Source organism: Lithobates pipiens, unplaced genomic scaffold, assembly GCF_037356315.1.
Source record: "Lithobates pipiens isolate NorthernLeopardFrog02 unplaced genomic scaffold, aLitPip1_a1.2 Scaffold_13, whole genome shotgun sequence".
In the NCBI taxonomy this organism is placed as follows: Eukaryota; Metazoa; Chordata; class Amphibia; order Anura; family Ranidae; genus Lithobates; species Lithobates pipiens.
Genome location: NW_027507718.1, coordinates 241,831,013 through 241,855,107, shown reverse-complemented (window position 1 = coordinate 241,855,107; position 24,095 = coordinate 241,831,013). Strand labels below are relative to the sequence as shown.

At 39.2% G+C, this 24,095-nt stretch overlaps 1 protein-coding gene across 1 annotated transcript; it reads left to right on the top strand.

Annotated features, from left to right (window-relative positions):
• Positions 1-388: 388 nt before the first annotated feature.
• On the top strand, positions 389-24,081 carry LOC143974741 (albumin-like). Its single transcript, XM_077476425.1, has 15 exons — positions 389-546; positions 1,207-1,270; positions 2,693-2,825; positions 4,779-4,984; positions 6,438-6,570; positions 7,964-8,061; positions 10,304-10,433; positions 11,727-11,935; positions 13,293-13,425; positions 13,516-13,613; positions 16,432-16,570; positions 18,742-18,965; positions 21,916-22,048; positions 22,375-22,420; positions 23,915-24,081. Exons 1-14 carry the CDS (start codon positions 405-407, stop codon positions 22,408-22,410), a joined length of 1,878 nt encoding a protein of 625 aa, XP_077332551.1. The 5' UTR covers positions 389-404; the 3' UTR covers positions 22,411-22,420; positions 23,915-24,081.
• Positions 24,082-24,095: the final 14 nt, after the last annotated feature.

Sequence of the window (24,095 nt, the reverse complement as noted above, 5' to 3'; positions counted from 1 at the left end):
TTGAACTAAAGGCTGTAATGTAACAAAATAAGTAAAAAGCCAAGGGGGTGAATACTTTTGCAGGGCACTGTACTATATTTTAGTGTCTCAATAACTGACCTTTACACGCATTTGGAAACCATACAGGTTGCAGACGCAGACTGTGATACTGTCATAATCAAGGATCACTTTGCTTAACCTTTTGTTCGTAGTTTCACAGCCTAATCATCAAACACTGACATCAGTAAAATTATAACTGATCTACAAGGTCTTTCAAAAAATGTGTTGCCAATGCAAGCCCACTTTACAACTGATTCAGTATTGTGTTTTGCCATTCTTTGTGGTTCCAGAGATGAGCCAAATTTTAATTAATTATAAAGCCAGTCTGGTTAATTATTTCTAAATAGGATGCAAAAATTGTATAAATGTCTGCCTTTCCCTTAGCTGATTTAGGCTTCCAAGGGACCCTCCAAAAAAAAATTGCCACCATGAAGTGGGCCACTCTGATTTGTCTGTTGATTTTCACCATAGCAACTGAGTCAAGACACCTACAAAAGCGACATCATGGTAAGCAAGAATTTTTAGAACAGCAATTTTTATGCACATACGAATGCAAAGTAAGTTTGTGTGTTTTTCTACCTGTTTCTTCACTTTTAATAACTGAGGAAAAGAAGGTCTCTTGGGCACACATAAAAGCTTAATGCCTCAATAAAATAAAATATCTGTGTTTTTACGTATAATAGTTGTACTCAGAAGGTATGTATTATTGAACCGACACTGATGAGGTTGTGAATGGGGGGCAACTCTGAGTGCTGGGAATATACAATGAGCGCTGGGAATATATCATTTGTATCTGTGTTTTTATGTCCATAATATTGGTGAAGGGACAGGTAAAAGTTGGGAATGCAATATATTGATCTGTCCTTTTTATCTTTTGGCTTTGTGCTGTTAAGGTGGCACATCCCTCATTTTATAAAGATCAATAATCTTTTATAAGTTCCCCTAACTGAATTTTTGTCCCCTTACCTTCTGATCTAGTGATAGCTATAACGTAAACAGGAAATGAGGGTGAATCTCCCCAACAAGGACACAACAGCAATAAAGATCTGACACACGTTTGTAGAATATCACTACTTTAATGAAAAGAAATGTTCTGGAGTTACATTTTATGAGACTGCTGTGCTTATTTGTTTCCTATTTATTACATTTTTTTTATCTGTTTTTTAGAGCAACATCCACGGCTAATTAACAATATTGTAACGGCAGTAGGAAAACCAGTTGTTGAAAAATTGTAAGTATTCTAATTATACAATGTGTTTTGTTGTTCTGTAAACACTCTGAAAGTTGCATGAAATGCAAACTTCTGGATAAAACTGCTTTCAAAATATTAAAGTAAAACTATACGCAAAACTTTTTTTTTTTTTTTGGATTGAGGGAGGGAGGATTAAAACTCCTGTTGGCCATCTGTGCCCCATCTGTGCCCCATTTAACTTCACTTCCTTCCCCATAGCCAAAATAGGAAGTGAGAGGAAATTCCTCCAAATTAAGGTAATCCCTTGGGGACACCTAGCCCATCAGAACTAGCGTCTCCATTGAAAGATTTCCCTTCTATTACTACTACAAAATTTGGGATTTTCTTTTACTTTTACTATCAATGCTAACGGTAAACATGATAGATAGTGGGTGAACCTCGCTAATGGGGGCACAGACAGCAATAAAAACTCACAGGTATTTTAATCCCTCTCCATTCTGTCAAAAGCTAAATTATATCTTTTACTTTTAGTTATACTTTAAAGCGGAAGTAAACCCATCCATAAAACGGTTTCATTTCTGGCATGTGCCGGAAATGTAGCACTCACATTGGTTGTACTCTCAACCAAACTGTAAAACCATCCATGGCTGGTGTCATAACTGATCACATGTGCAGCATCATGGCAGTTGTAGATTAAACAGAGGCAAAGATGGCAGCTTCCATGGCTGAACACGATGGGGGGTGGGGGGGGGGGGTGGGGGGGTTACTTACACTTTAAGGCTGGGTCATTATTATCATGCAAAGAGAAATGAGGATTTGCAAAGTGATGATTTCTAATAGATTTTTTTTTTTTCATATCCTCATTACTCTTTTGTTGCCTGACATGGTATGTCTAAATAAGGTTGAACTAAAACAATTGTAGGCAAGGAAGGAGTTAGTGTTCTAGTAGAAACAAATTCATATAAGATTATTATTTTTGCAAATAGATATCGGATTATATATTATTAACTATTAACTATTAATTTCTACAGTGTATTCATCTCCCATAAACATAAAATAACAGATAATACAAATGCATAATTTGTTTCCATCAATTGTATGTAAATCTGTATATGAAAACATACAGAAATAAGCTATAGCAGAATGCAGTAAGCAGAACAAACAAATGTAAATTGCAATATTTCCTAAATATTTATTATTAATTGGATGCAGCCATTTTCAGGCATTAGTGATTCTTATTATCCTTCTGATATGGTGTGGGTAACTGGTGTCTGAATGATGGTGGACATTGACGTTATTCTTAGATAAAAACGTCAGAAGGAATTCAGGGCTTTGTGTACAAAGTCTCTTTAGCTTAGTGGCTCCATGACATATCACTGTTTAAAACTAAATTTTAAATAAATATGTTGCAACACAATGATTAGAATTAATATGTATTTACTATGCTGGTATGTCTTACAGAGTGTTGGTGATGTTGGCACAGGATTTTGAAAAATGCTCTCTGGATGAACACCTGAAACTCCATGAAAAAATTATGGAGGCTGTTGATAACTGCGAAAAACATCCAGAAGAAGCTATTTGTAAAAAACCAGCGGTATGCTCTCCTTGGCGTTTTCCAGCAAGCTTTACATGATAATATAACAACAGAACTTTTTCATTTGCAGTGGTGCAGAATGTGGGGATCAAGAATATGTAACACACAGGGGTTAAAAGTGCATAGCACAGCATGTAGGGGTCAGGAATGCATAGCGCACAGGCTGGTATACACAGTAAAACCAATAACGACCTCCAGTACAAATCCTCTCCTAAATCCCCCCAGTACAAACCTTTCCCCCAAAAATCCCTCCCAGTACAGAGCTCTTTTTCTGTAAATCACCTTAAATAAAAGTCCCCCCCCCCCCCCCAAGTTCCTTTTATTACAGACCTCCCCACCAATACCGACCTCTCTCTCCCCAGTGCAGACCTTTTTCACAGCAGTACAAACCTCTCTTCCCCCAGTACAGACCACAAGAGACCCCTGCCCCGAAGTTCACTTACCAGATCTCAGATACAATTACAGGGCACAGTGAGGTGGTAGTCCTTGGCAGTGTCAGAGTTGAGGAGGAGCTTACAGGGGCCGCGGCTCTGTACATTCGCTGTGTCTGAGGTTTGAATAAGCCAATATTTTCAGTGCAGATGGCGAAACAAAAAAAAAAGTCAGGTGGTCACAGTGGTCAGCTAGTGATGCCACAGCACCACTGGGCAGCTGAAGACAACTTTGGGGATGTTTGTTTTACCAGGGACAGACCCTTCAAAATAGGGGCTGTCTCCTGAAAACAGGGATACATATTAACCTTATTTTAAAGTGTAAGCTTAAACTTGGATAGAGTACAGAGTATGAAGGTTGAGAGATCTGTCTCATCTCCCTGCAGCAATAAATCATTGATATAATACATTTTTTTTAATTGAATAGTTTCTTACCGTGTTTTACTGCATTCTTGTAATGTTCGCCATGAGTTTCCAAACCTCTTATTTTTCCTGCTAGCTTCTACCAGTTTTCTAGAATAGACTGTGCACACGTGCACATGCGTAAAATTACGCAAAATGATCCTGAAATGTCTATTTCACATATCCCAGGATGTACTTCACGCTATCTTCCTTGCCTATGCATTAGGCCCCGCTAAGTCATCCTGGCCCAGGCCAGAATTTAAGAAAAAAATTAAAAAATTTTAAATTTTTAAATACTTTTTTTGGGTAAATGTGTAAGAAGGAGGGGGGGGGGGGAGGTAGTGGATGGGACCTTCCTGAAACGAGAAAAGTTTTTCTTTAAGAATGCATATTTTTACAGAATTTTTAAAACCAGAGCCTAGTGTCACTTTTAGTATGATGCTAAATTGGGTTCCTTATATAAAAGCACTGACCCCCTAATACTGACATTACACCTTTTAATGATCCTAATCATATTTTCTGTATTTTATAGGCTTCCACTACCCATACCTAATGCACAAGTGGTGTTTTACACATAGAGTTGGCTTGCAACATGTGCTTTCTTATAGTCATTGCAGGGTCAAATTACAATTGCCCCCCTTCCCCACTTAACATTAGCCACATGGGCCACATTTCTTTAAAAATCCTCAACTATCTGTGTGTGTTAGACCCCTTTTACATGGCACAGACTCCTTTGAGATCAGCAGGGTATCTGGCCACTGATCCCCTACTGATCAGAGCAGCGTGGGCAGATGACAGGTCGGTGTCCACTCAATTTATGCAGGGCGGATACGGACAGAGCCTGCTCTGCTCTATGGGTGGCTGGGAGCAAATGGACTCCACTGTCTGTTTACACCTGACTGTCATCGAATCCAATCCGCCTAGATGGAGGAGGACGGATTCCCTTCTTTTTTTTTTTTCTTTAGCAGAATTTAACCAGGCGGGTTCAAACAAACACAAGTCTGTTTACACCCGCCAGTCCATGGGGTGACTGGACCATCAGGCAAACTTGATCGTACCCGTTGTATGAAAGGGGACTAAAACTGCCTTCTTTAATTGTGTGTGTCTCTTGCCTCCGCAGATGGAACTGTATCATGAAATAGTTTGCAAAGAAGAAGACATAGACCAGATTTACCCCTGGACTAAAGATTGTTGTGGCAAAGAGGAGGCAGAGAGGATCAAGTGCTTTTTTGAACACAGAGAATATAAAGTTGAGGAATATAAGATACCAAATATTGAAGAATCCTGCAAAGCACATGAAGAGCACCCACAACGTGCCTTTTTTTAGTGAGTTTATTTTAATATTTTATATTTACCAATGGAAAAGCCCACTTGCCCACCATGTGTTATGATTTGTCACTAACTTTTATATGGAAATGCTTAAAAATATCTTTGTCCTATTAGGGAGGACATTATAAATCAGGGATATGCGATTAGCAAACCGCCAGCTGTTGTAAAACTACAAGTCCCATCATGCCTCTGCCTCTGGGTGTCATGCTTGTGGCTGTCAAAGTCTTGCTATGCTCCCATGCTGGGGGATCCCACTGTCAGAATACACTGATCAGCAGCTGGAGCTGATTGGCTGCAGCTGCTGATCGACAAACGTTTTCCAGTGTGTCCATTCGACAGAAGTCAATCTAATGATCGACTTCTTTTGAACAAGGAGGCCCACACACAAATTGGAATTCAGCCAGTCTCTTCAGAACAGGTCAAATCTATGCCCAGCTTTAGACACTCTGCATAGCTGATGTATTAGGAGGGCAGAGCTATGAAAATTTAGGTTGTTAGTAGAGTGTTTATGTGACTTTAAATTGTTTGTCCTGGCCTTTTTTCTTATTTATTTAATATGATTTTTCATTGTAGTACAGTACTACTCATGACTACTAGGTAGGGACATTTACAAAACAAAATGCTAAGGTATTAAATCCAAAAACCAAGAAAAAATTTAATTGGAGCTCACAAATTCCTAGATGTGTTGACTTCAACTCACGCACGGGTGGGGCCAGAAAGCAGAAGGATGGGGATGTGGATGTTAGAACTGAACCCCTTGCAGAAGAGGATCTGTGTCTGCAGTAAGGCAGTACAGCTGGCCATCCTTCTCAGCAGGTACGCCCCCCTTTTGGTGGCCCCCCTTTTTGAATTGATGGGGCCTGGGCCCAGTACAGGAGGGCTGGCTGTACTGCCTTATCAGCAGCTCCGAAAACATCCATTACCTATGGAGGGAAGTTTGGAAAAAAAAATAGAGCTTCTGCACTTGGTTGGACTACAGGTTCAGCTCACTTTACTTTTCTTCATACATTAGTAAATCAGGCTGGCAGGATTTACTCTAAATTTAGAATTCATCTATCACCGAATTGATCACAGTAAAGTCTTACTTGACTGCTCTTTGCACTGCTGTACTAATCAGTAACCAAGACCCTATGGGGGTTATTTACTAAAGGAAAATCCACTTTGCACTGCAAGTGTACTTGGAAGTAAAGTCACTGTAGATCCGAGGGGGACATGCAAGGAAAATAAAAAAACAGCATTTTAGCTTGTACATGATTGGATGATAAAATCAGCAGAGCTTCCCCTCATTTCAGATTTACCCCTTAGATTTACAGCGCATGCACTTCCAAGTGCACTTGCAGTGCAAAGTGGATTTGCCTTTCGTAATTAACCCCCCTATATGTTTGTGTGGCATTATGCTTAGTACAGTCATTCAGGATTTGTAATGATCCTATTTTTCTTTACATTTTAGCTACCTCTCTAACATTGCCAAGAGACATCCAAAACTCTATCAACCAGCTGTTATTGGTTTTGCTATACAATACAATCAAATCACCACTGAATGTTGTGCTGCAGAAGATAAAGCCAAGTGCTTTTCTGAACGGGTATGCTATGAAACTTCTTGAAATGAAACAATGTAGGCTTCGTTCATATGGGGCGATTACATCCGGGTCCTGGGCAGGGCTGTGTTTACCTGCACATATGTTGCTGCATACCCATGCAGGTTGTCCCATTCATATCTATTGAGACTCAGTGTTTGCATGGACACAGCTGCTGTGTCCCAATATAACATCTGCAGCCCTCTCTTTTCTACAGCCATTCAAAGGCAGAGCTTTAGAAGACAGGGTGGGACAGGGTAGGGATCTGAACTCACACACTGTACAGTACAGAGAGGAGAGCTGAGTGTACTCTGAGACTTGAGTGGTGGGAATGGATACACCCGCCTCTACACAGTCTCACAAGGAAATATACACAGCTGAGGCTGCCAATCACCCGCTGTGTGCTGAAGGAGAGGGGGGCAGGGCCTTGGCATCACATACCACCCAACTTTTTGAGATAGGAATGAGGGACATCTATTAGCAAAAGTATGTATGCATAGGACAAACCCCCTGTCATGTCCTCTTGGGTAGAAAAAAAAAGATTAGTTAAACCCACAGGTGTTTTATTTTTATTTTTATTCCTTTATACTATTATTCCTTTATACTGGCTTTTGACATTTACAAGTGCAGCAATTTAGAAATTGAATGAAAGGCTTACCACTGGGAAACACTTTTTGATAGATAAGTAGTCCATTTTATATACAACTACATAGAACTACATAGATCAGACCAAAATGAGGGACAAATGAGGAGGGAAGAAGGACAGGGGGAGCTATGGCATCAGCATAAACTGTCAGAGGTGACTCATGCAGAGGGCAGAGAAAGGAGAGGGCAGACAGAAACCATAGTAAGTGCTATAGATTGAGGCAAGTACACACGATAGAATGATATGCTTTGTTCATTTTTCATTTCAGAGGTTTAAAACCACGTGTGTATATATATATATATATATATATATATATATATATATATATATATATATATATATATATATATATATATACATATATATATATATATATATATATATATATATATATATATATATATATATATATATATATATATATATATATATATATATATATATATATATATATATATACATATATATATATATATATATATATATATACATATATATATATATATATATATATACATATATATATACATATATATATATATACATATATATATACATATATATATATATATATATATATATATATATATATATACATATATATATATATATATATATATATATATATATATATATATATATATATATATATATATATATATATATACATATATATATATATATATATATATATATATATATATATATATATAAAATTTATATTTATGTTTGAAACAATGCTTTCTTTTGCAGATGCCTCAGGTAAAAAAATTAACAAACTATCTTGAAGATAAACAGAAGCAGAAATGTCGTATTATTAAAGAATTTCCAGAAATAGTTTTTAAAGGACTGTAAGTATCTATCCCTAATCCAGTAAATATATGTAGGGAAAATGTGGAGAGCCTTATTTTTACCTTTAACCCCTTCCCGCTCGCCCACTCCAGTTGTCTGGGCTATTAAACCAGGAGGGGTGGGAAGGCCTTCCTAATCATGTGACCACTGTCATTGGCTGTCGCTGTGGTTGTCTGACTGAGAGTTGTCTTTGACAGCTTGATCCTTGTGATAGGAGCATGCAGTGATTACACTCTCAGTACAGACGTCTATGCTGTCCATAGGCGCATATGTGTGGCATGCGGGCGTTAATGCCCATCCTTGCCTCGCTGCACATATAACTATATACCTGCCAGAGTACTTTCAGCAATATGTAACTATAAATATACCCCGAGTTGTATTTTTTGGTTGGAGGAGGGGGCAGCAAGCAGCTGACCTTGCTAGATCGCCATCAACAGCATAGATCGGAATGGGACCAAGTGCTACATCGTGGGGTTTGAAAATGATTTTTAAGTTAAGGTGATATTTCTTCCATAAAATTCCTGTCAGGTTATTTCTTGTTATCAGTGTCCAATCATGAAGATTTACCTTCAGTTCCTGTCCTGGAGACACAACAGGAAGTGAGAGGAAATTTCTCCAAAGTAAAGGGAATTTCCCCCTGAGATAGTTGTCACAGAAACATTTGTCCCCATTTAAAAATATACCTTTGCCTCTTGTTTTGGTGACAACTGTAAACATTTTGGGTTTCCCATCACTTTCATGCATGACAAATGGAAACAAGGATGCTGATTTACTAAAGGAGATGATGATTTTCACTCAATAATTATGGGAATATTAACTTCAGCTATCCAATCACATGAAAAGCAAATTCCTGTTTACCTATTTTATCTGCACATGATTGGATAAATGAAGTATTTACATTTTAGTGTGACAATTCTCAGCTTCTTAAGGGACCATTCACACACCTTTTCAGTGCGGTGCATTGTGCTAACACGTATGTTACTGCAATACCCAATAAACGCACCTTTCCTACTTTGCAGTGCAATTCATTTTTAATGACACCCTAACGAGCCAAGGCAATGCATGTTACAGCAATCCACCACACCCTGTTATGCGCTACCATGCGTTGTGAGTTGCCAAAAATGGTGCATGACAGAATTTTTTGGATGTGTTTTGTGTATTGCCAGCCCATATGAATGGGCTTCCTTAACACAACGCATGTTAATGGGTGAAAAAACATGCATTAACACAATGTACTAGGGCATCAAGGTCTGAATGGGTCCTTACTAAATCAGCCTCAATATATTTACTGAGCGGGGAGACATACAACTATTAGGCCTCATGTACACTGCTGCTAGTAAACAGATGTTTAGGAGCAAATGGGTGTTTTTTTTTAGCTGCCCCTGAACTCTCCTCTATGTTATCTTATCAGTAAATGTACACAGGGTTGTTTATAGTGGTTTCTAGGCAGTTGAGCATAGAAGCAATTTTTGGAAAGCAAAAAAAATCATTCAGGACAGATGTTCGGAGGCATTTGAAAAACCAAATGCCTTGTAAATGCCTTGTAAACGCGTGTAAGCACGGTAACTCACGTTTAGCCATGTTTTGTTTACAGGCGTTTTTAATGGAGATACATTTTTGATTAAAAAACGATTCTAAACGCAAACACAGCTAAACGTGGCATGTAAACGCAGCACAATGAATGTTTTTAAATGTCGGTTACTATCTGTCAAGTTATATTGTTCAGGAGAGGTTTCAAAGAGGTTACATTACGCCTTAAGAGACGGTTCACACTGAGGCAGCACGACTTGCAGCGCGACTGCCTCAGGCGACCTGCACACGACTTCAGCGGCGGCTTGCAAAACGACTTCTGTATAGAAGTCAATGCAAGTCGCCTGAAGTCTCCCCAAAAGTAGTACAGGAACCTTTTTCTTGACTTGAGTCGCTCCTATTGGAACGGGTCCATAGTACAGAACGGGGCGTGACTTGTCAGGTGGCTAAGTTGCCTGACAAGTCGCCCCTGTGTGAACCGGCTCTTCAGCGTAACAGGGGCTTTTGACTCCGTCAAAAGCAAACAAAAAAAGTTTTGAATTTACACAAACTTTAAGATTATTGCACAATATAAACAATATAATAACACAGGAATGAAAAAAAATTATTCCATCAACTATTTCAAAACCCATATTATACTGTTATATCTCTTTAGGAGAACCAGCCTTTTTTTTTTTTTGATGTGGTAATTGCTTCTTTCTCATTTATCAGAACATTAGTTCAAGTCTCCCAAAAGTTTGGTAAGGCAGCGTTTGAAGATGTGAAAAAAGTCACTGAGGAAATTGTACATTTGAATCAAGACTGTTGTAAGGGTGATGCTGTGGAATGTATGATTGAAAGGGTAAGCCTGTGCACCAAATATTTTAATGTTTCCTTCATCACATTTGGGCCTTGTTTACAATTGGGAGGTGGTAAAAACAGGAGGTTGACCTGCGTTATTATCACCCCCTTAGGCTCCAAAGGCAGCTGTTAGGGGGGGTTAATACACATGTTACGGCAAATATTATTCCCCTTGTTGTGTTGAGTGGGCCGTACCACTAATTAACGCAACATATTCAAGTGGATGGGGCTGCGCCACATCCGCTAGCCTTACAGTTGTGACGCAGTATTTCCATTGAAAAAGTGCTTTCAACTGTAAAAAAAAATTAAAATAAAAGCCGGCATTCAGCAGGCACTACTCCTGCCCTCTTGCCACTCTGTAAAAAGTGACCCACCTCAAAAAGCTTTTCACAAGTGTTCATAAGCTTTATACCTTTTACCTACCCTGTTTCCCCCAAAATAAGACCTAGCGTGATTGACGGTGATGGCTGCAATATAAGCTCTACCCCCCAAATAAGCCCTACCCTGTTTCCCCGAAAATAAGCCCTACCCTGAAAATAAGACCTACAAGGACCGACAATCACCCTAGGTCTTATTTTCAGGGAAACAGGGTAATACTCAATTTTACAAAGGGGTAGATTTACGAAAACTAGAGAGTGCAAAATCTGGTGCAGCTGTGCATGGTAGCCAATCAGCTTCTAACTTCAGCATATTCAATTTGGCAATGAAACCTGGAAGCTGGTTTCTTTGCAGAGATCATCACCAGATTTTTTACTCTCCAGTTTTAGTAAATAACCCCCAATGAGTACAGTAGTAATTTGCCATCCGATAACATACCTCCCAACTTTTTGAGATGGGAATGAGGGACACCTATTAGAAAAAGTATACAGTCATAGGACACACCCATTGCCACGCCCTTTTAAAGGAGAATTGTACAAAAAACAAGATTGGTTAAACCCACAAGTGTTTTTTTTTTTACCACTATCATTCCTTTATATTGGCTTTTGGAATTTTCAATTTGCAGCAATTTAGAAATCAGATGAAAGGTTTAGTGCTGGAAAACACTTATTGATAGATAAAAAGTGCATTTTATATACATCTATATAGATCAGACCAAAATGAGGGACAATTGAGGAGGAATGAGGGACAGAGGGACATTTCTCCAAATCCGGGACAGTCCCTCGAAATCGGGAACAGTTATGCGATAAGGATATATGCCTATATCTGTGAAGTGTCTTTTTTTTTAATCCATTGGTGACAGGTGTAATCAATGATTATGATATTATCATACATATTTATTATAAATCCTTGACAGCTGGAAGCCACCGATCATATTTGTGAGGCTAAGGACAAATTATCAACCAAACTAGCTGACTGCTGTGCTAAAAATGTTCTAGAACGAACACCCTGTATTCTTGCCCTGCCAAATGATGAATCTGACTTGTCCAAAGAACTGAAAAAATATTATGAAGATGAACATGTGTGTGATGATTATAACAAAGACAAGTTAACATACCTTGCCCAGTAAGTATGCCTTTTAATGTTTATGCAAATTGCCATCATTACATTGGGTGTCCTTCGAAGTCAACTATAACCCAAACTCTGAACTCTTGCCTTTTTGTACTCAGAAGTGAACCTGATTTTGCACTTTTCAGCTTTAGTAAATAAACCCCGTTATGTACTTAAATGTGGGGTATGCCTGTACTGACTGTGGAGTATAGGGGTTAATATACCGCATTGTGTAAAAAGACTGTTTGATCCTGTCTTCTCTGACCCTCCCCTTCTTCCACTGTCCCCAAAGCTTTTACTGTCACTCTGCACATGCTCAGTTTGGTGTGTATTGCTTGAGAGTTTTTTTTTAATGGGAGGGTGCATGTGATCAGCATAGGGCTAATCAGCACTGTGCAGACAGAGGGTCAGGGGTCCTGCAGCCTCATAGGATAGCCAGAGGAGAATGAAAACGCCTCCTACAAGCTTTAACCAGACACTGATAGAAGTCAGAAGACTGATATATACTGCTGTTGAAAGAGGGTATTTAGCAGTTTATATTTACTAAATTAATTGCATTTCCATATACTGTGGGAGACCTGATATAGTGAATGCAGGCTCCTGGGTTTAGTAACACTTTAACCGTATCTGAGTACCACAAATCAAAAACACTATCTACAGGCATACCCCACTTTTAAGTACACAATGGGGTTTATTTACTAAAGCTAGAAAGTGCAAAATCAGGCTCACTACTGCATAGAAACCAATGAGTTTCCATGTCTTATCACTAAAGCTTAATTGAACAAGCTGGGTTAGAAGCTCATTGGTCTCTATGCAGAAGTGAGCCTGATTTTGCACTTTCCAGCTTTAGTAAATAAACCCCATTGTGTACTTAAAAGTGGGGTATGCCTGTAATTCATTTTGAATATGCAAAAAAAAAAAAAAAATCACTCATCCATCCATGTCTCCATGCTTTATTTTGTTGAGAAATAATTCATTTTAACAAACACCCCCCTAGCATTTCTAGCCACGGTCATCTTAAGAAAGGGCAGATGATTTATGTAGCAATCACTTATTGGAAGCCATCTGCCCTTAGCTCAGGCATGCAGGCAGGAGGGTGTGCTTAGCTGAGGAAGCCCCTCCTCCGCTCCTGAAGACTCTTGGGATGTATGACATAATTTTGACCTAGGCCAGAAACTAGGAAGCAACTGAAGAAATGCACGTTTAAAATAAGTAAATATAATATACATTCCTATCTTCTGTATGTACTAATGCTAGCAGCATTTCAGCTTAAGTGACTGTATATTTTTGCTAAACAATCAAAGTGTTAAAAATACATGTTTCCTGCTGTGGGTATGTCACTATAAACAGTCATTTGCATTTGTTTCTCCAGCTTTACACACGATTATTCCAGAAGTCACCAGGAATCATCACCTCAGTCTTGTCTACGAGTTGCTAAAGGATTTGAAGGGTTTCTGGAAAAGTGCTGTGCTAGTGAAAACCGTGTCGAATGTCTCAAGAAAGCCGTATGTATATGAATCTTACTGATAACACAGCCCAAGTAGTAAATGTGTGTTTTTTTTATTTATTTAAGTATTCATTTATTTTCATTACAGCCTATTTTGTTAGAAGCTGCACTGAAAGAAAATGAAGAGCTAAAGAAACAGAACTGTGATGCCTTGAAGGCGCTCGGGATAAAAGATTTTCATATTCAGTAAGTTAAATTATGTAGCGCATGAACATTCTTATGCCCTGTACACACGGTCGGACTTTCCGACGACAAAATCTGTCTGCTTTTTTCTGATGGATTTTGGCCCAAACTTGTCTAACATACACACGGTCACACAAAATTGTCGGAAAATCCCATCGTTCAGAGCGCGGTGACATAGAACATGTACGACGGGACTATAAACGGGACGGTAGCCAATAGCTTTCGTCTCATAATTTATTCTGAGCATGCGTGGCACTTTGTCCGTTGGAATTGTCTACACACGATCGGAAATTTAAACGATCAGATTTTGTTGTCGGAAAATTTTAGATCTAGCTCTCAAGCCTTGTGTGTCGGAAATTCAGACGGAAAAACTCAGATGGAGCCCACACACAATCGGATTTTCCAACAACACGATCCGACCACACATTTTCGGTCGGAAAGTCCGACCGTGTGTACAGGGCATTAGGCTCCATTCACACCATGGCGTTACGGATCCTGGGCAGAATCACCGTGATTCTGCTCACGATTCCGTATCGCTGCAACATTCAGAACCTTCAATGGCACCCACGATTTTGCTGTGATTGTTATGCAACAAATCGCAAACAGAATCACGGGACGCCTGTCGACCCAAAAGAAGTTCCAGAACTTGGGCGTCAGGCATTACGCGTTTCCGTTTACCTGATTTTACTGCAATTTGTCTAAAGACAATCGCGTCAAAAGCTTGCTGCAATTTGGGTACCATTGAAAGTAACTGGGATCGCAAGTGCGTCCCACATTTTGCACCGATTTGGAATCCCGGGCAGAATTGCTGTGATTCCAAACACGATCTGGATATTATGTAGTCATATAACACAAACAAGGTGTCACATCTCAGAAGGAATAGCTCAATTTGGTAAAAAACAAACACATTTTAATGTACGGTAGTTGTTTAAAGCTGAACTTTGGCAAACAGCACATTGAACCCTCATTCACATTGAAGCGATCTGTCAAATCGCATGACAAGTCGCAGCCTATTGCCAGCAATGGCCCTGTTCCAATAGGGGCGACACTGACTTTGCGGCACTGCACCCAAAGTTTCTTCACTACTTTTGCAGCTTTCGGGTGCGACTTCAATTGATATCTGTGCAGGAAGCCACACAGATGTCTTTCAAGTCACACCCAAAATCGCGTGGACATGCTGCTTTGAAGTCGTGCGGCTTCAGATGAAGTCGCACAATTTCAAAGCCACGTTCAAAGTGAACGAAGTCCTATTTGCAGTTACATTATTATTATCATACAGGATTTATATAGCATCAACAATTTGTTTAGCACTTTACAAAATGAAGGCCGAGATTACAGTTCCAATACAATGCGTTTACATGTGTTTACACACATTTTCCATTTAAACCGTTCAGAGTTTCTTTTCTGCCAATGGACGCACAGATTTCTGTGTTTTCTAAACACAGCTAAATTGAATGCAATTAAACACAGCTAAATGCACAGTGTGCATTATACTATTTAAAATCATGAAATGCTTTTATAAATCTTTAGAAATGTCCTGTAAAGGTATAAAAATGCATATAATCATATGCCAATGTGAATGAGGCCTTACATGTTCAATGTATGGGTTTCTACTAGTCATTTAGGCTCTTGTTGTGGCACAAAAACTAAGTGGCAGGGTTCTAGATTGGTTGCATAGAATTATGGTGATTTGTATGTATCAATATATAAATGACACTAGCATAAGTGTGCACAGCCTATTGCATTAGGGTGTGCACCCCAAAGTTCAAACACATATCCATGTGTGTGTGAGCATGTGTGTATACATAATATATATGCTTCAGTTATGTATGAACACAGTAAGTGGTCGGTTCCATTACTGTGTTCATTCACAAATGGAAGGGGACAGTAAAAGCCATAGGGGCCCAGGCAGCAGCAGGGGGGATCTGTGCCACATGAGGTGTTTACAGTTGAACTACATGTAGAATGTGTTTGTTCTGTATCTGTTTGTGAATTTGTAAATTGATAGCTACCTAATATATAATACAAAGCCAGGTTTGGGTACAGACTGGAACAATTCATTTTGCTAGTTTACAGCAAAATTAAGCATTATATTACATTTTCCTTACATCAATGTTTTTCTTTGTTATTCACCCCGCTGTGCCACCACATCCACTATTATAGTACATATTAGAAGCTTTTCATTTTTTTTTTACCCAAAGGAGGAAAGGAAAGAATTACAGAGAGGTGATGGGGCTCTTTGGTGGTTAACACCCCTCATGGGGGTCAAGGGCTCTGTGAATTGTGAGGTTAGGCTAAAAGTGGTTTATTGTTAACAAAGAATCTGCCAAAGTAGAATGAGGAAGGGTTACAAATTCAACGAAAGTGGAGTTACTCTTTAAATGCTGCGTTTTACTCCATAATGGAGTTTTACTCCCTTCAACCTATCAATTAGACAGGTGTTGAAGTAGGGAAAAACTCCCTCATGGAGTCATCCTCACCAACAAAATCCAGAAGGAGTTTTCAAACCTTCCTTCCCTCACTTCATATAATGTGTGATCCCTGTCATTTTAACAGAAAGGGGATGATATGAAGCAGATTGGAAGTTGGGAGAAATCTCATGTCAATAAAAAATTTACAGACGTTCTAACCCATGCACCCACCCTATATCCATAACTGGAGGTTCTAACCCTTCCATCCTCTAGCCAAAGCTAAGGGAAAAAAAAAGTTTTAGCTGGAGTTGGCCCTGCAAAGTGGTTGAAGTTATACGACACTTAAATATTGTTCTTTGGTCCAGTTGGCCAATAACACTTTCCTGAGAACCAGTTTTCCTTTCTTCCAGGCTGCTTGTTCGATACTTTCTAAAGATGCCTCAGGTAACCTCCCCAACGCTTGTTGATTTAACTGGTAGAATGACCAAGATTGGAGTCTACTGCTGTGGTGTGGCTGAGGACAAACAGCAAACCTGTGCTGAAGAAAAGGTTAGTTCTTGTGTTCTCTATAATATCTAGTATTGCACAGATTTATTTCCTAAACTAGAAACATTATGAAATATTCTGGGTAGGATATATAGATATATAACATATATTGAAAGTGATAAATGGGGTTCTAAAGTCTAAATGTTTTTTTTCCCTGCATTAAAGTGCTATTAAAGGTTTATTAAAAAAAACAAACAAACATTTTATACTTCCCTGCTCTGTGCAGTGGTTTTGCACAGAGCAGCCCCGATTCTCCTCTTCTAGGAGTTCCTCGCCAGCGCTACTGGATCCTCCATTTCAGCCAGTGCCCCCAATAGAAAACTGCTTGCTCTGGGGGCACTGGTGCATGCTCGCTCCCGCCCCCCCCCTCTGTATGTGTCCATTAGACCCATTGGGCCTGCTCCCACACTCTTCTCATTGGCTCATTGGCTGTGATTGACAATGAGGAATGAGAGACCTGGGTAAAGCTCAGCTCTCGCGCACATTGTTGGATTGAGAGGGAGCTCAGGTGCGTATTGGGGGGGGGGCGGGGTGGATGCAGGACGCTGCACACAGAAGGTAAAAAGCCTTGAGGCTTTAGAACCACTTTAAGATAAAAAATGTCTCATAACTTTTTGTAAAGCATCCAATTACAGAAAGTAAACCAAACATGTAGAGCAGGGATATGCAATTAGCAGACCTCCAGCTGTTGCACAACTACAAGTTCCATCATACCTCTGGCTCTGGGTGTAAAGCTTGTGGCAGTCAGAGTCTTGCTATGCCTCATGGGACTTGTAGTTCTGCAACAACTGGAGGTCCACTAATTGCATATCCCTGATGTCGAGACTTTACTGTTTAGGCATAACTCTAGCAACAACTAAAACTACTGAGTAAAAAATATGCAGTCCATTAAAAAGGAAGTACATCCATGGAAATTGTTGACATTTTACCATAATTGAGCAGGCAAACGCTTTTTTTTTATTCAAACAGTGGGGTTGATTTACTGAAGGAAAATAGTCTGCAAGAGCACCTGCAAATGCACTTCAAGTGCACTGCAAGTGTAGTTGCTCTAGAACTAAGAGGAACATGAAAGGAAAATAAAAAAAACAGCAAACTTTGCAGGCAGCATTATTTTTGGCTTGCTGGAACGAGAAGAAGTGCTAACACTGCAGTGTGAACACCTCTATCCCCTCCCTATTGTAACAATTTTGAGTTCCATTTATGGGCATTAGGGAAAATGCGACCCAACTGCCCATTTTCAACGCCTGTGTGAAAGAGCCCTTACACATCTAACACCATGCTTTATACTTGGGTTGAAGCTCTTTTCCTGAAATGCCATGGCCAAACAACTTTTTGATTCATCAGTGCACATTATTCCAGAAGGCCTGGTCTTTGCTTATATGTTCAATGACAAACTGTAATTTTGCTCTAATGTTCTTCTTGTACAGTCAAGGCTGTACACCACTCACGCAGGTTAAATTGGCGTAATCTCTTTTTGCAAACTGTAGATGCTTCCACTTTGCCACTGTTTCAAGAATTGAAACTTGCATAACCTGCAGTTAAATGTTGGGGTTCTTGGAGGGGTCCTTATAGCATCAAACAGTTGACTCTTGAGCTAACTTTGACAGCCCTGGACAAGCAGTTGTTCGAAATATATGCCCCTCAGACTATTTTCTGTACAATGGAATGATTGATTCAAATCATTTGGCAATCTTTTTTATTTTTTGCCACACGCATAGGCATCAACAGCCTGCTTTTTGAGGGCCAGAGCTCTAGCGATAATGGCATGATAGCACCATATGTCAGTAGCAAAGCAAATACCTGAAGTTCAATCAACACAGGTTCCACCTACATACTTCCCTAAAGACATTCTAATCATTGGCACCTAATCTGGATCACTCAGTTCTAATTTCATGGTGGATTTGAAATAGTGCTAAATGTAGGGCTATACTTACTTTTTCCTTGTGACTAATCTGCATTTTTGTTTATTTAGATTATGGAAATGAGTGCATATCAAATATATGCGTCATTTATCCAAGTAATCCTTATATGTAGATCAAAAAAATAAATTCTTTTTTTTTCATTTTTATTATAACCATATGTTTGCTTTAAATACACCATTGTTTCTGATTTAGAAATCCTGTTTAAATATTCACACTAAACCTTTACGTATTTTCCAATATTTTACATCACAGCTGGATATTCTTTTGGGAGAGATGTGTGAAAAGGAAAAGGAAACATTCGTAAATGACAATGTTCACCATTGTTGCATCAACTCATATGCTGATAGAAGAAAATGCTTCACTAATCTTCAACCTTATGCTAAATATGTAGCGCCAGCATGGGATGAAAGTGCGCTCCACTTTGATGCCGACTTATGTAAAGGTTCAGAAGAGGACCAGATAAGGAAGAAACTGGAGTAAGTTGTGGAAAAACAACCAAGAGAAAGAAGGGCTATAAAGATTATCTCATAACACAGTGCATGCAATAGCCAATATACCCAATATGGGTTGACTTTCGATTTCATAGTTTGTATCTTATGTGTCTTTTTTTTTACTTTTTCTTTTTTTTTCCTGTTTAGTCGTGGTTCACACATATGCAGGCGTGGGTTCGTGCCTGATGTCTGGTGTGTCCCTGTTCACTGGTTCAGGTGCGAACCAGGTCCAAATTTTTGCCTGAATTCGCACCTGAATTGGACCCAAAGATGCGCAGAACTTTTTTTAAATGCAGACCTGTGTGAACCGGCTCCACACCTGCCTGTCAAGCGAATTGGATGTGGGGAAACCCGCATCCAATTCGCATATGTGTGAACCCGGCCTTAAACTCTTGTCCTTCCATGCTGCGTTGTGCTTCATTTTTTATAATTTTTTATTGCACAATGCAGGTTGAACTACTGCTGAAAACACTGGTATTTTACATGTCCTGATCTATGTTTAGATCTGAGAAAAGTATAAGATTTAATGGGGTTTAGTTCTTCATTAATGAAAGTGCTGCCTAAAAATGTCACCAGGTCCAATTTTTCTTGCGTTAAACCCATTCAAAATACAGTATGAACATTAACGCAACTCCCAGTTGCTCAAGAGAAATCAAGTAATCTAGTCTCAAGCAAGGGCTAGTGCAGGCACCAAAGAATCATCATCAAGTTTACAAGCCAGGGTCAGTTCAGGCGGCAGAGAATCACTGTTGCGCTCCCAAGTAAGAGTCAATGCAGATGGCAGAGAATCATCTATGGGGTCATAAGCCAAGGTCAGTTATATTGTAACAGTAGAAGTATCATAAGGCAGTGTTTAGGATTAACCTGCGTAAAACAATAATCTGCCAAGGAAACAGGGTGCACTCAAATCAACCTGACTGCTCACATGATCGGATACTGGTAAAACTCATGAAATTCAGTTCTGCAGAACAATAACAAATCCATTCTTTGAAGTGGTTGTAAAGTAGAACTATAGGCAAAACTGTTTTTTTTTCATTCTGAAAAGTTGTCCCATTGCAGAGATTTCCCTTCACTTCCTGTCTCATAGTCAAACAGGAAGTGAGAGGAAATCCCTGAAAATTAAGGGAATTCCTTGGGGGCCCCCAGGTGACCAGAACAAGCGTTCCCATTAGAAGATTTCTCATCTACTACTTTTCTGGGGACAACCCAAAATTTGGGATTTTCTTTTACTTTCACTTTTAATGATAATGGTAAATGGGACAAATAGAGTGGGTGAACCTCCTTAACAGCGGCACAGACAGCAATAAAAACTGATGGGTCTGAATCCATCTCCACTTTACTAAAAACTATAAAAAAAAATAAAACATTTTTAGTTACACTTTAAAGCATTCTCTGCAAAAGGTAAAAAAAAAAAAGCTATTCCCTACTGGATTCTGTGAAAGCAATGGGAGCCATTGGCTCCTGCTGCTGTCAATCAAATCCAGTAATAATTGAGCAGGGGGCAGGGACGAGCCACACTTTGTGTGTCAATGACACATGGAGCATGACTTGGGATCAAGCCTGCACATGTGCCACCATAGGAAACTGCTTCCTATGCTGGCACATGGAGCAGAGAGGGATCCAAGAATTGCTGATGGGAGACCAGAGAAATGGAGGATTGGTGCTGCTCTGTGCAAAATCATTAACCAGAGTGGGTAAATATGATATGCTATGTTATTTTTTACATTTAAATTTACAATCACTTTAAACCAAAGGCTGGAGTGGAAGACCAGGTGATTCCAATGCCACTCTGGAGTGAAACTAAAGCCTTGTACACATGGTACGATTGTTGGACATCTGATTTTTGCCAAATGGGTGCCAAGATCTTGTCTTTCATACTAACGTTACACAAATTGTCGTGCCACAAACATGAACGTAGTGACGTACTACAAGGACCCTTTGGGCCCCTTCTGCTAATTTTGCGTTTAGTGAGCATTGATTCCGAGCATGTGTGTTTGTACTTTCGACTTTTGTGTGACAAGTTTGTGTACGGACCATCCGACAATCTGACGTGAAGCTGTCATTTGATAAAAATTTACTAGCCTATGATCCAACATTCGTTGGCCGAAAATTGGAAAACAATTGTTGAAAAGAGTGTACTAATGGTAAGAACTTCGGACAACAGCCTTTCAGACGACAATCCCCTTGCGATTTTCGGCTGTGTGTGCGAGGCTTTAGGAGGGAACATATATGCATGGAACATCACAGCGATGTATTAAAGTCCACAGATAACACATTTATTTCCTTAAAAGACAAAATTTATGTAAACAACCAATGCATTTTAGGAACTAAGCCTACCCTCTTCATCAGGTTTTGTGGCTATGGATGGGCCAGAAAAAAGAAAAAAGGGATTGTTTGTCCTTTTAGTAGTCAGAGGATCTGGGTGATACCTCAGTGTTACATTGTGCTCTGTGTTTTAAAAAATAGCTCACAGGCATGATCGTCAGCAATTGGTTGTTGCAGATACCACTGGAGAGGCCCCAACCCTCCTCTGCTCTATATAATGCCCGGTGGTTCATACCAGATGCAGTTTTTATTCTGCTTCAAAAATGCATGGACAGTATCACAGCATCCAATGGCCCTAGTTCAAACTAGTGCAGTGCATGCCAGTGCAGTCAACAAAAGTAGAACATGTTGCATTTTTTCTGTATGGGCCGCAGTTGGAATGTGGCAAAATGAATGTGGATTTAAGAGATGTTTGGATTCAAGAGATGTCCATTTATCCCACACTCTACATCACACCTTCCAACTAGAAGTAATTAATAAGTACCCAACAAGAACACTTACTGGTATTCATGCAATCTTAAATTGGAACATACAATATGAATGCATGAAATCATACATTTCCTTTCTTAACATTTTACTGTGGTGTAATTTGATGTCATTTTATTTACAGACTGTTTGTTGAATACATGAAAATGAAGCCTGGCACTGGGCAAGAAAAAGTTAAAGAGATTACTGAAACCTTTAGAAAATCAACTCTAAAATGCTGCACAGCAGAGGACCAGCAGCAATGCTTTAAGGATGAGGTATGTAATGTGATTGCTGTGCAATGTGTAGAATGCCAACTACAATTTCAAATACTTGATGCTAAATAGTGTGTCTAACAAATATTGGGTTAAATGCACAAAAAGAGTGCTTATTAGTTAGTGCAGTAACCTCTAACCTGTAGAAACCTATCCTTGTGCACAATATACATTATTCAAAAATAACCACTGCTTTGTAGTACAACTAGCAAGTTATGTTAGATGCCTTATAGGCTGCTGGGTGAAGATTACTTTTGTATCAACAGTGACTAAAATGTTTTGTATCTTCTTTTATAATAAATCTATTCTGTTATTTTTGTATATTTTAGAAAGCAGGCCTTCTTGAAATAATTCTGGCCCATTAACATGGAACAGGTAAGTCTTGCACTATGCATGAATGTTATATCTATTTGTATTTCTACCTTGTAGACATGAGTAAGTGGTCCACCAGGTATGGATATTTTTACATAGTCAATTTGGTACGGCTAGGCCCAATGTAACTATACATATACCATACCTGTGGAAGCTGAAGATCACTGTAGTAGACACAGATATTACTGTGATGTCAGCTAGTTTCCGAGTCCTGTGCTGAGTGGCTCCCCTGTTACATTGTAAACACAGCGAGTCAGCCGTTCAGCACAGGTGCATTTCAGAAATCACTTTGCAAATTCTCAATGGTTGCAAATTGTTCTCTGATTGGATGAGGTAGATAAGCGGGTCGGCCACCTGCTTCATGCTTTGCATTCAGAAAATGTAAAGCATTCTATGAATGGTGCTTGTGCCAAACTGGCAAACTCATGTGCTCAGAATGCTGCAGGGGAGCTGCTCAGCATGGAACTCAGAAGCTACCTTGTCTTGGTCCATCTGCAGTATCCCTCTGTACCCCATTTGAAGCTGGCTGCACACTGCAGAGTGCTGAGTTCCACCTCAATTGAATACCTTTTTTTAGACATGGTCTGTTCATAATGAACGTGTTAAAGTGGAACTTAACTCACTAAAACAAGATTTTCTCATTTTGTCCCTCTTCCCTTTCTCTTACAAGGATGCTAAAAAAAATGTATTATAATTTTCACCTCTCTGTTACTTTTTGTGCTGGTCTGTGCCTCCTGGTTTCCAGACAAGACTAGGCCCAGCTGTCTCCAGGAACTGCTATATCACAGCTATCCCAGGAGGCAGTGTGTTACTAAGCTGCATCTTTTGCTGTGCATGTGCGCACACGTGGTGGATTTTGGCACATGTGCACAAATGCTAGAGGGTGCTTTAGTGCCCATCTCCCAGAAATTGGCGGCATTTGCGCACATGTGAGGATCTCCCCCTGATCTTCCCCTATGTGCACAGATGGACTGCCAATCTTTGCCAGCTTCCAAATACCCGGAAGAGAAAAGTTTAGGTGGGAGCAGTATTTAGAGAAGCCTAGGAAAAACAGCACAAAATAAATTGATGATTCCATTAAGAACCCATACGTATTGATACATTTGATTCAGTGCACTCTTTTAGGAAGTTTGTTTAAGGGAATATTTTAGCTGGTGGTAATATAAGTACACAATACTCATCTTCTTTTACCCATTATAGGTATATAACCCCAAAATTATTTTTTTTCATGGGCAGATTGGACTAGTTTGTTTTCTTTCAGCTGCATTATGATTGGCATTCCAATATCAAAGCATGAGGTCTCCTATTCCTGACACAGGAGAAGAGACAAACCAAACAAATGAAGAAGCTTTGGGGTTTATCCATCTGTCCCATTACAGCAACCAATCAGATTCAAACCTGCACTTAAAAATTACTTTTGAACCTTTTCTACTACATATTTTATTTATGTTGGTTTCTTTGCAATGTATAAACCAGATTTTTCCTTTCTTTAAACAGGCCACAAGCTGATAAAACAAGACAGCCTTGAGCCACTAGGTTAAATCATTATCAACTAGTCCCTGAATATATGTCGCTGATACATGTCTCTGAAGACTCAAGTAGAAAAAAAATTCCATCGTTTTACTGCAAAATAATAAATAAATAAATTCTTCATAACCAGATAATCTTGGTGCCTGTT

What these genes read in the sequence shown, in the direction of transcription:
- LOC143974741 (XM_077476425.1), top strand. Translation starts at nt 405, where the DNA reads ATGTCTGCCTTTCCCTTAGCTGATTTAGGCTTCCAAGGGACCCTCCAA. An exon ending in CCAAGTGCTTTTCTGAACGG is followed by an intron (nt 6,571 to 7,963) that starts GTATGCTATGAA and finishes TTTCTTTTGCAG; the next exon opens with ATGCCTCAGGTAAAAAAATT. An exon ending in TCGAATGTCTCAAGAAAGCC is followed by an intron (nt 13,426 to 13,515) that starts GTATGTATATGA and finishes TTTTCATTACAG; the next exon opens with CCTATTTTGTTAGAAGCTGC.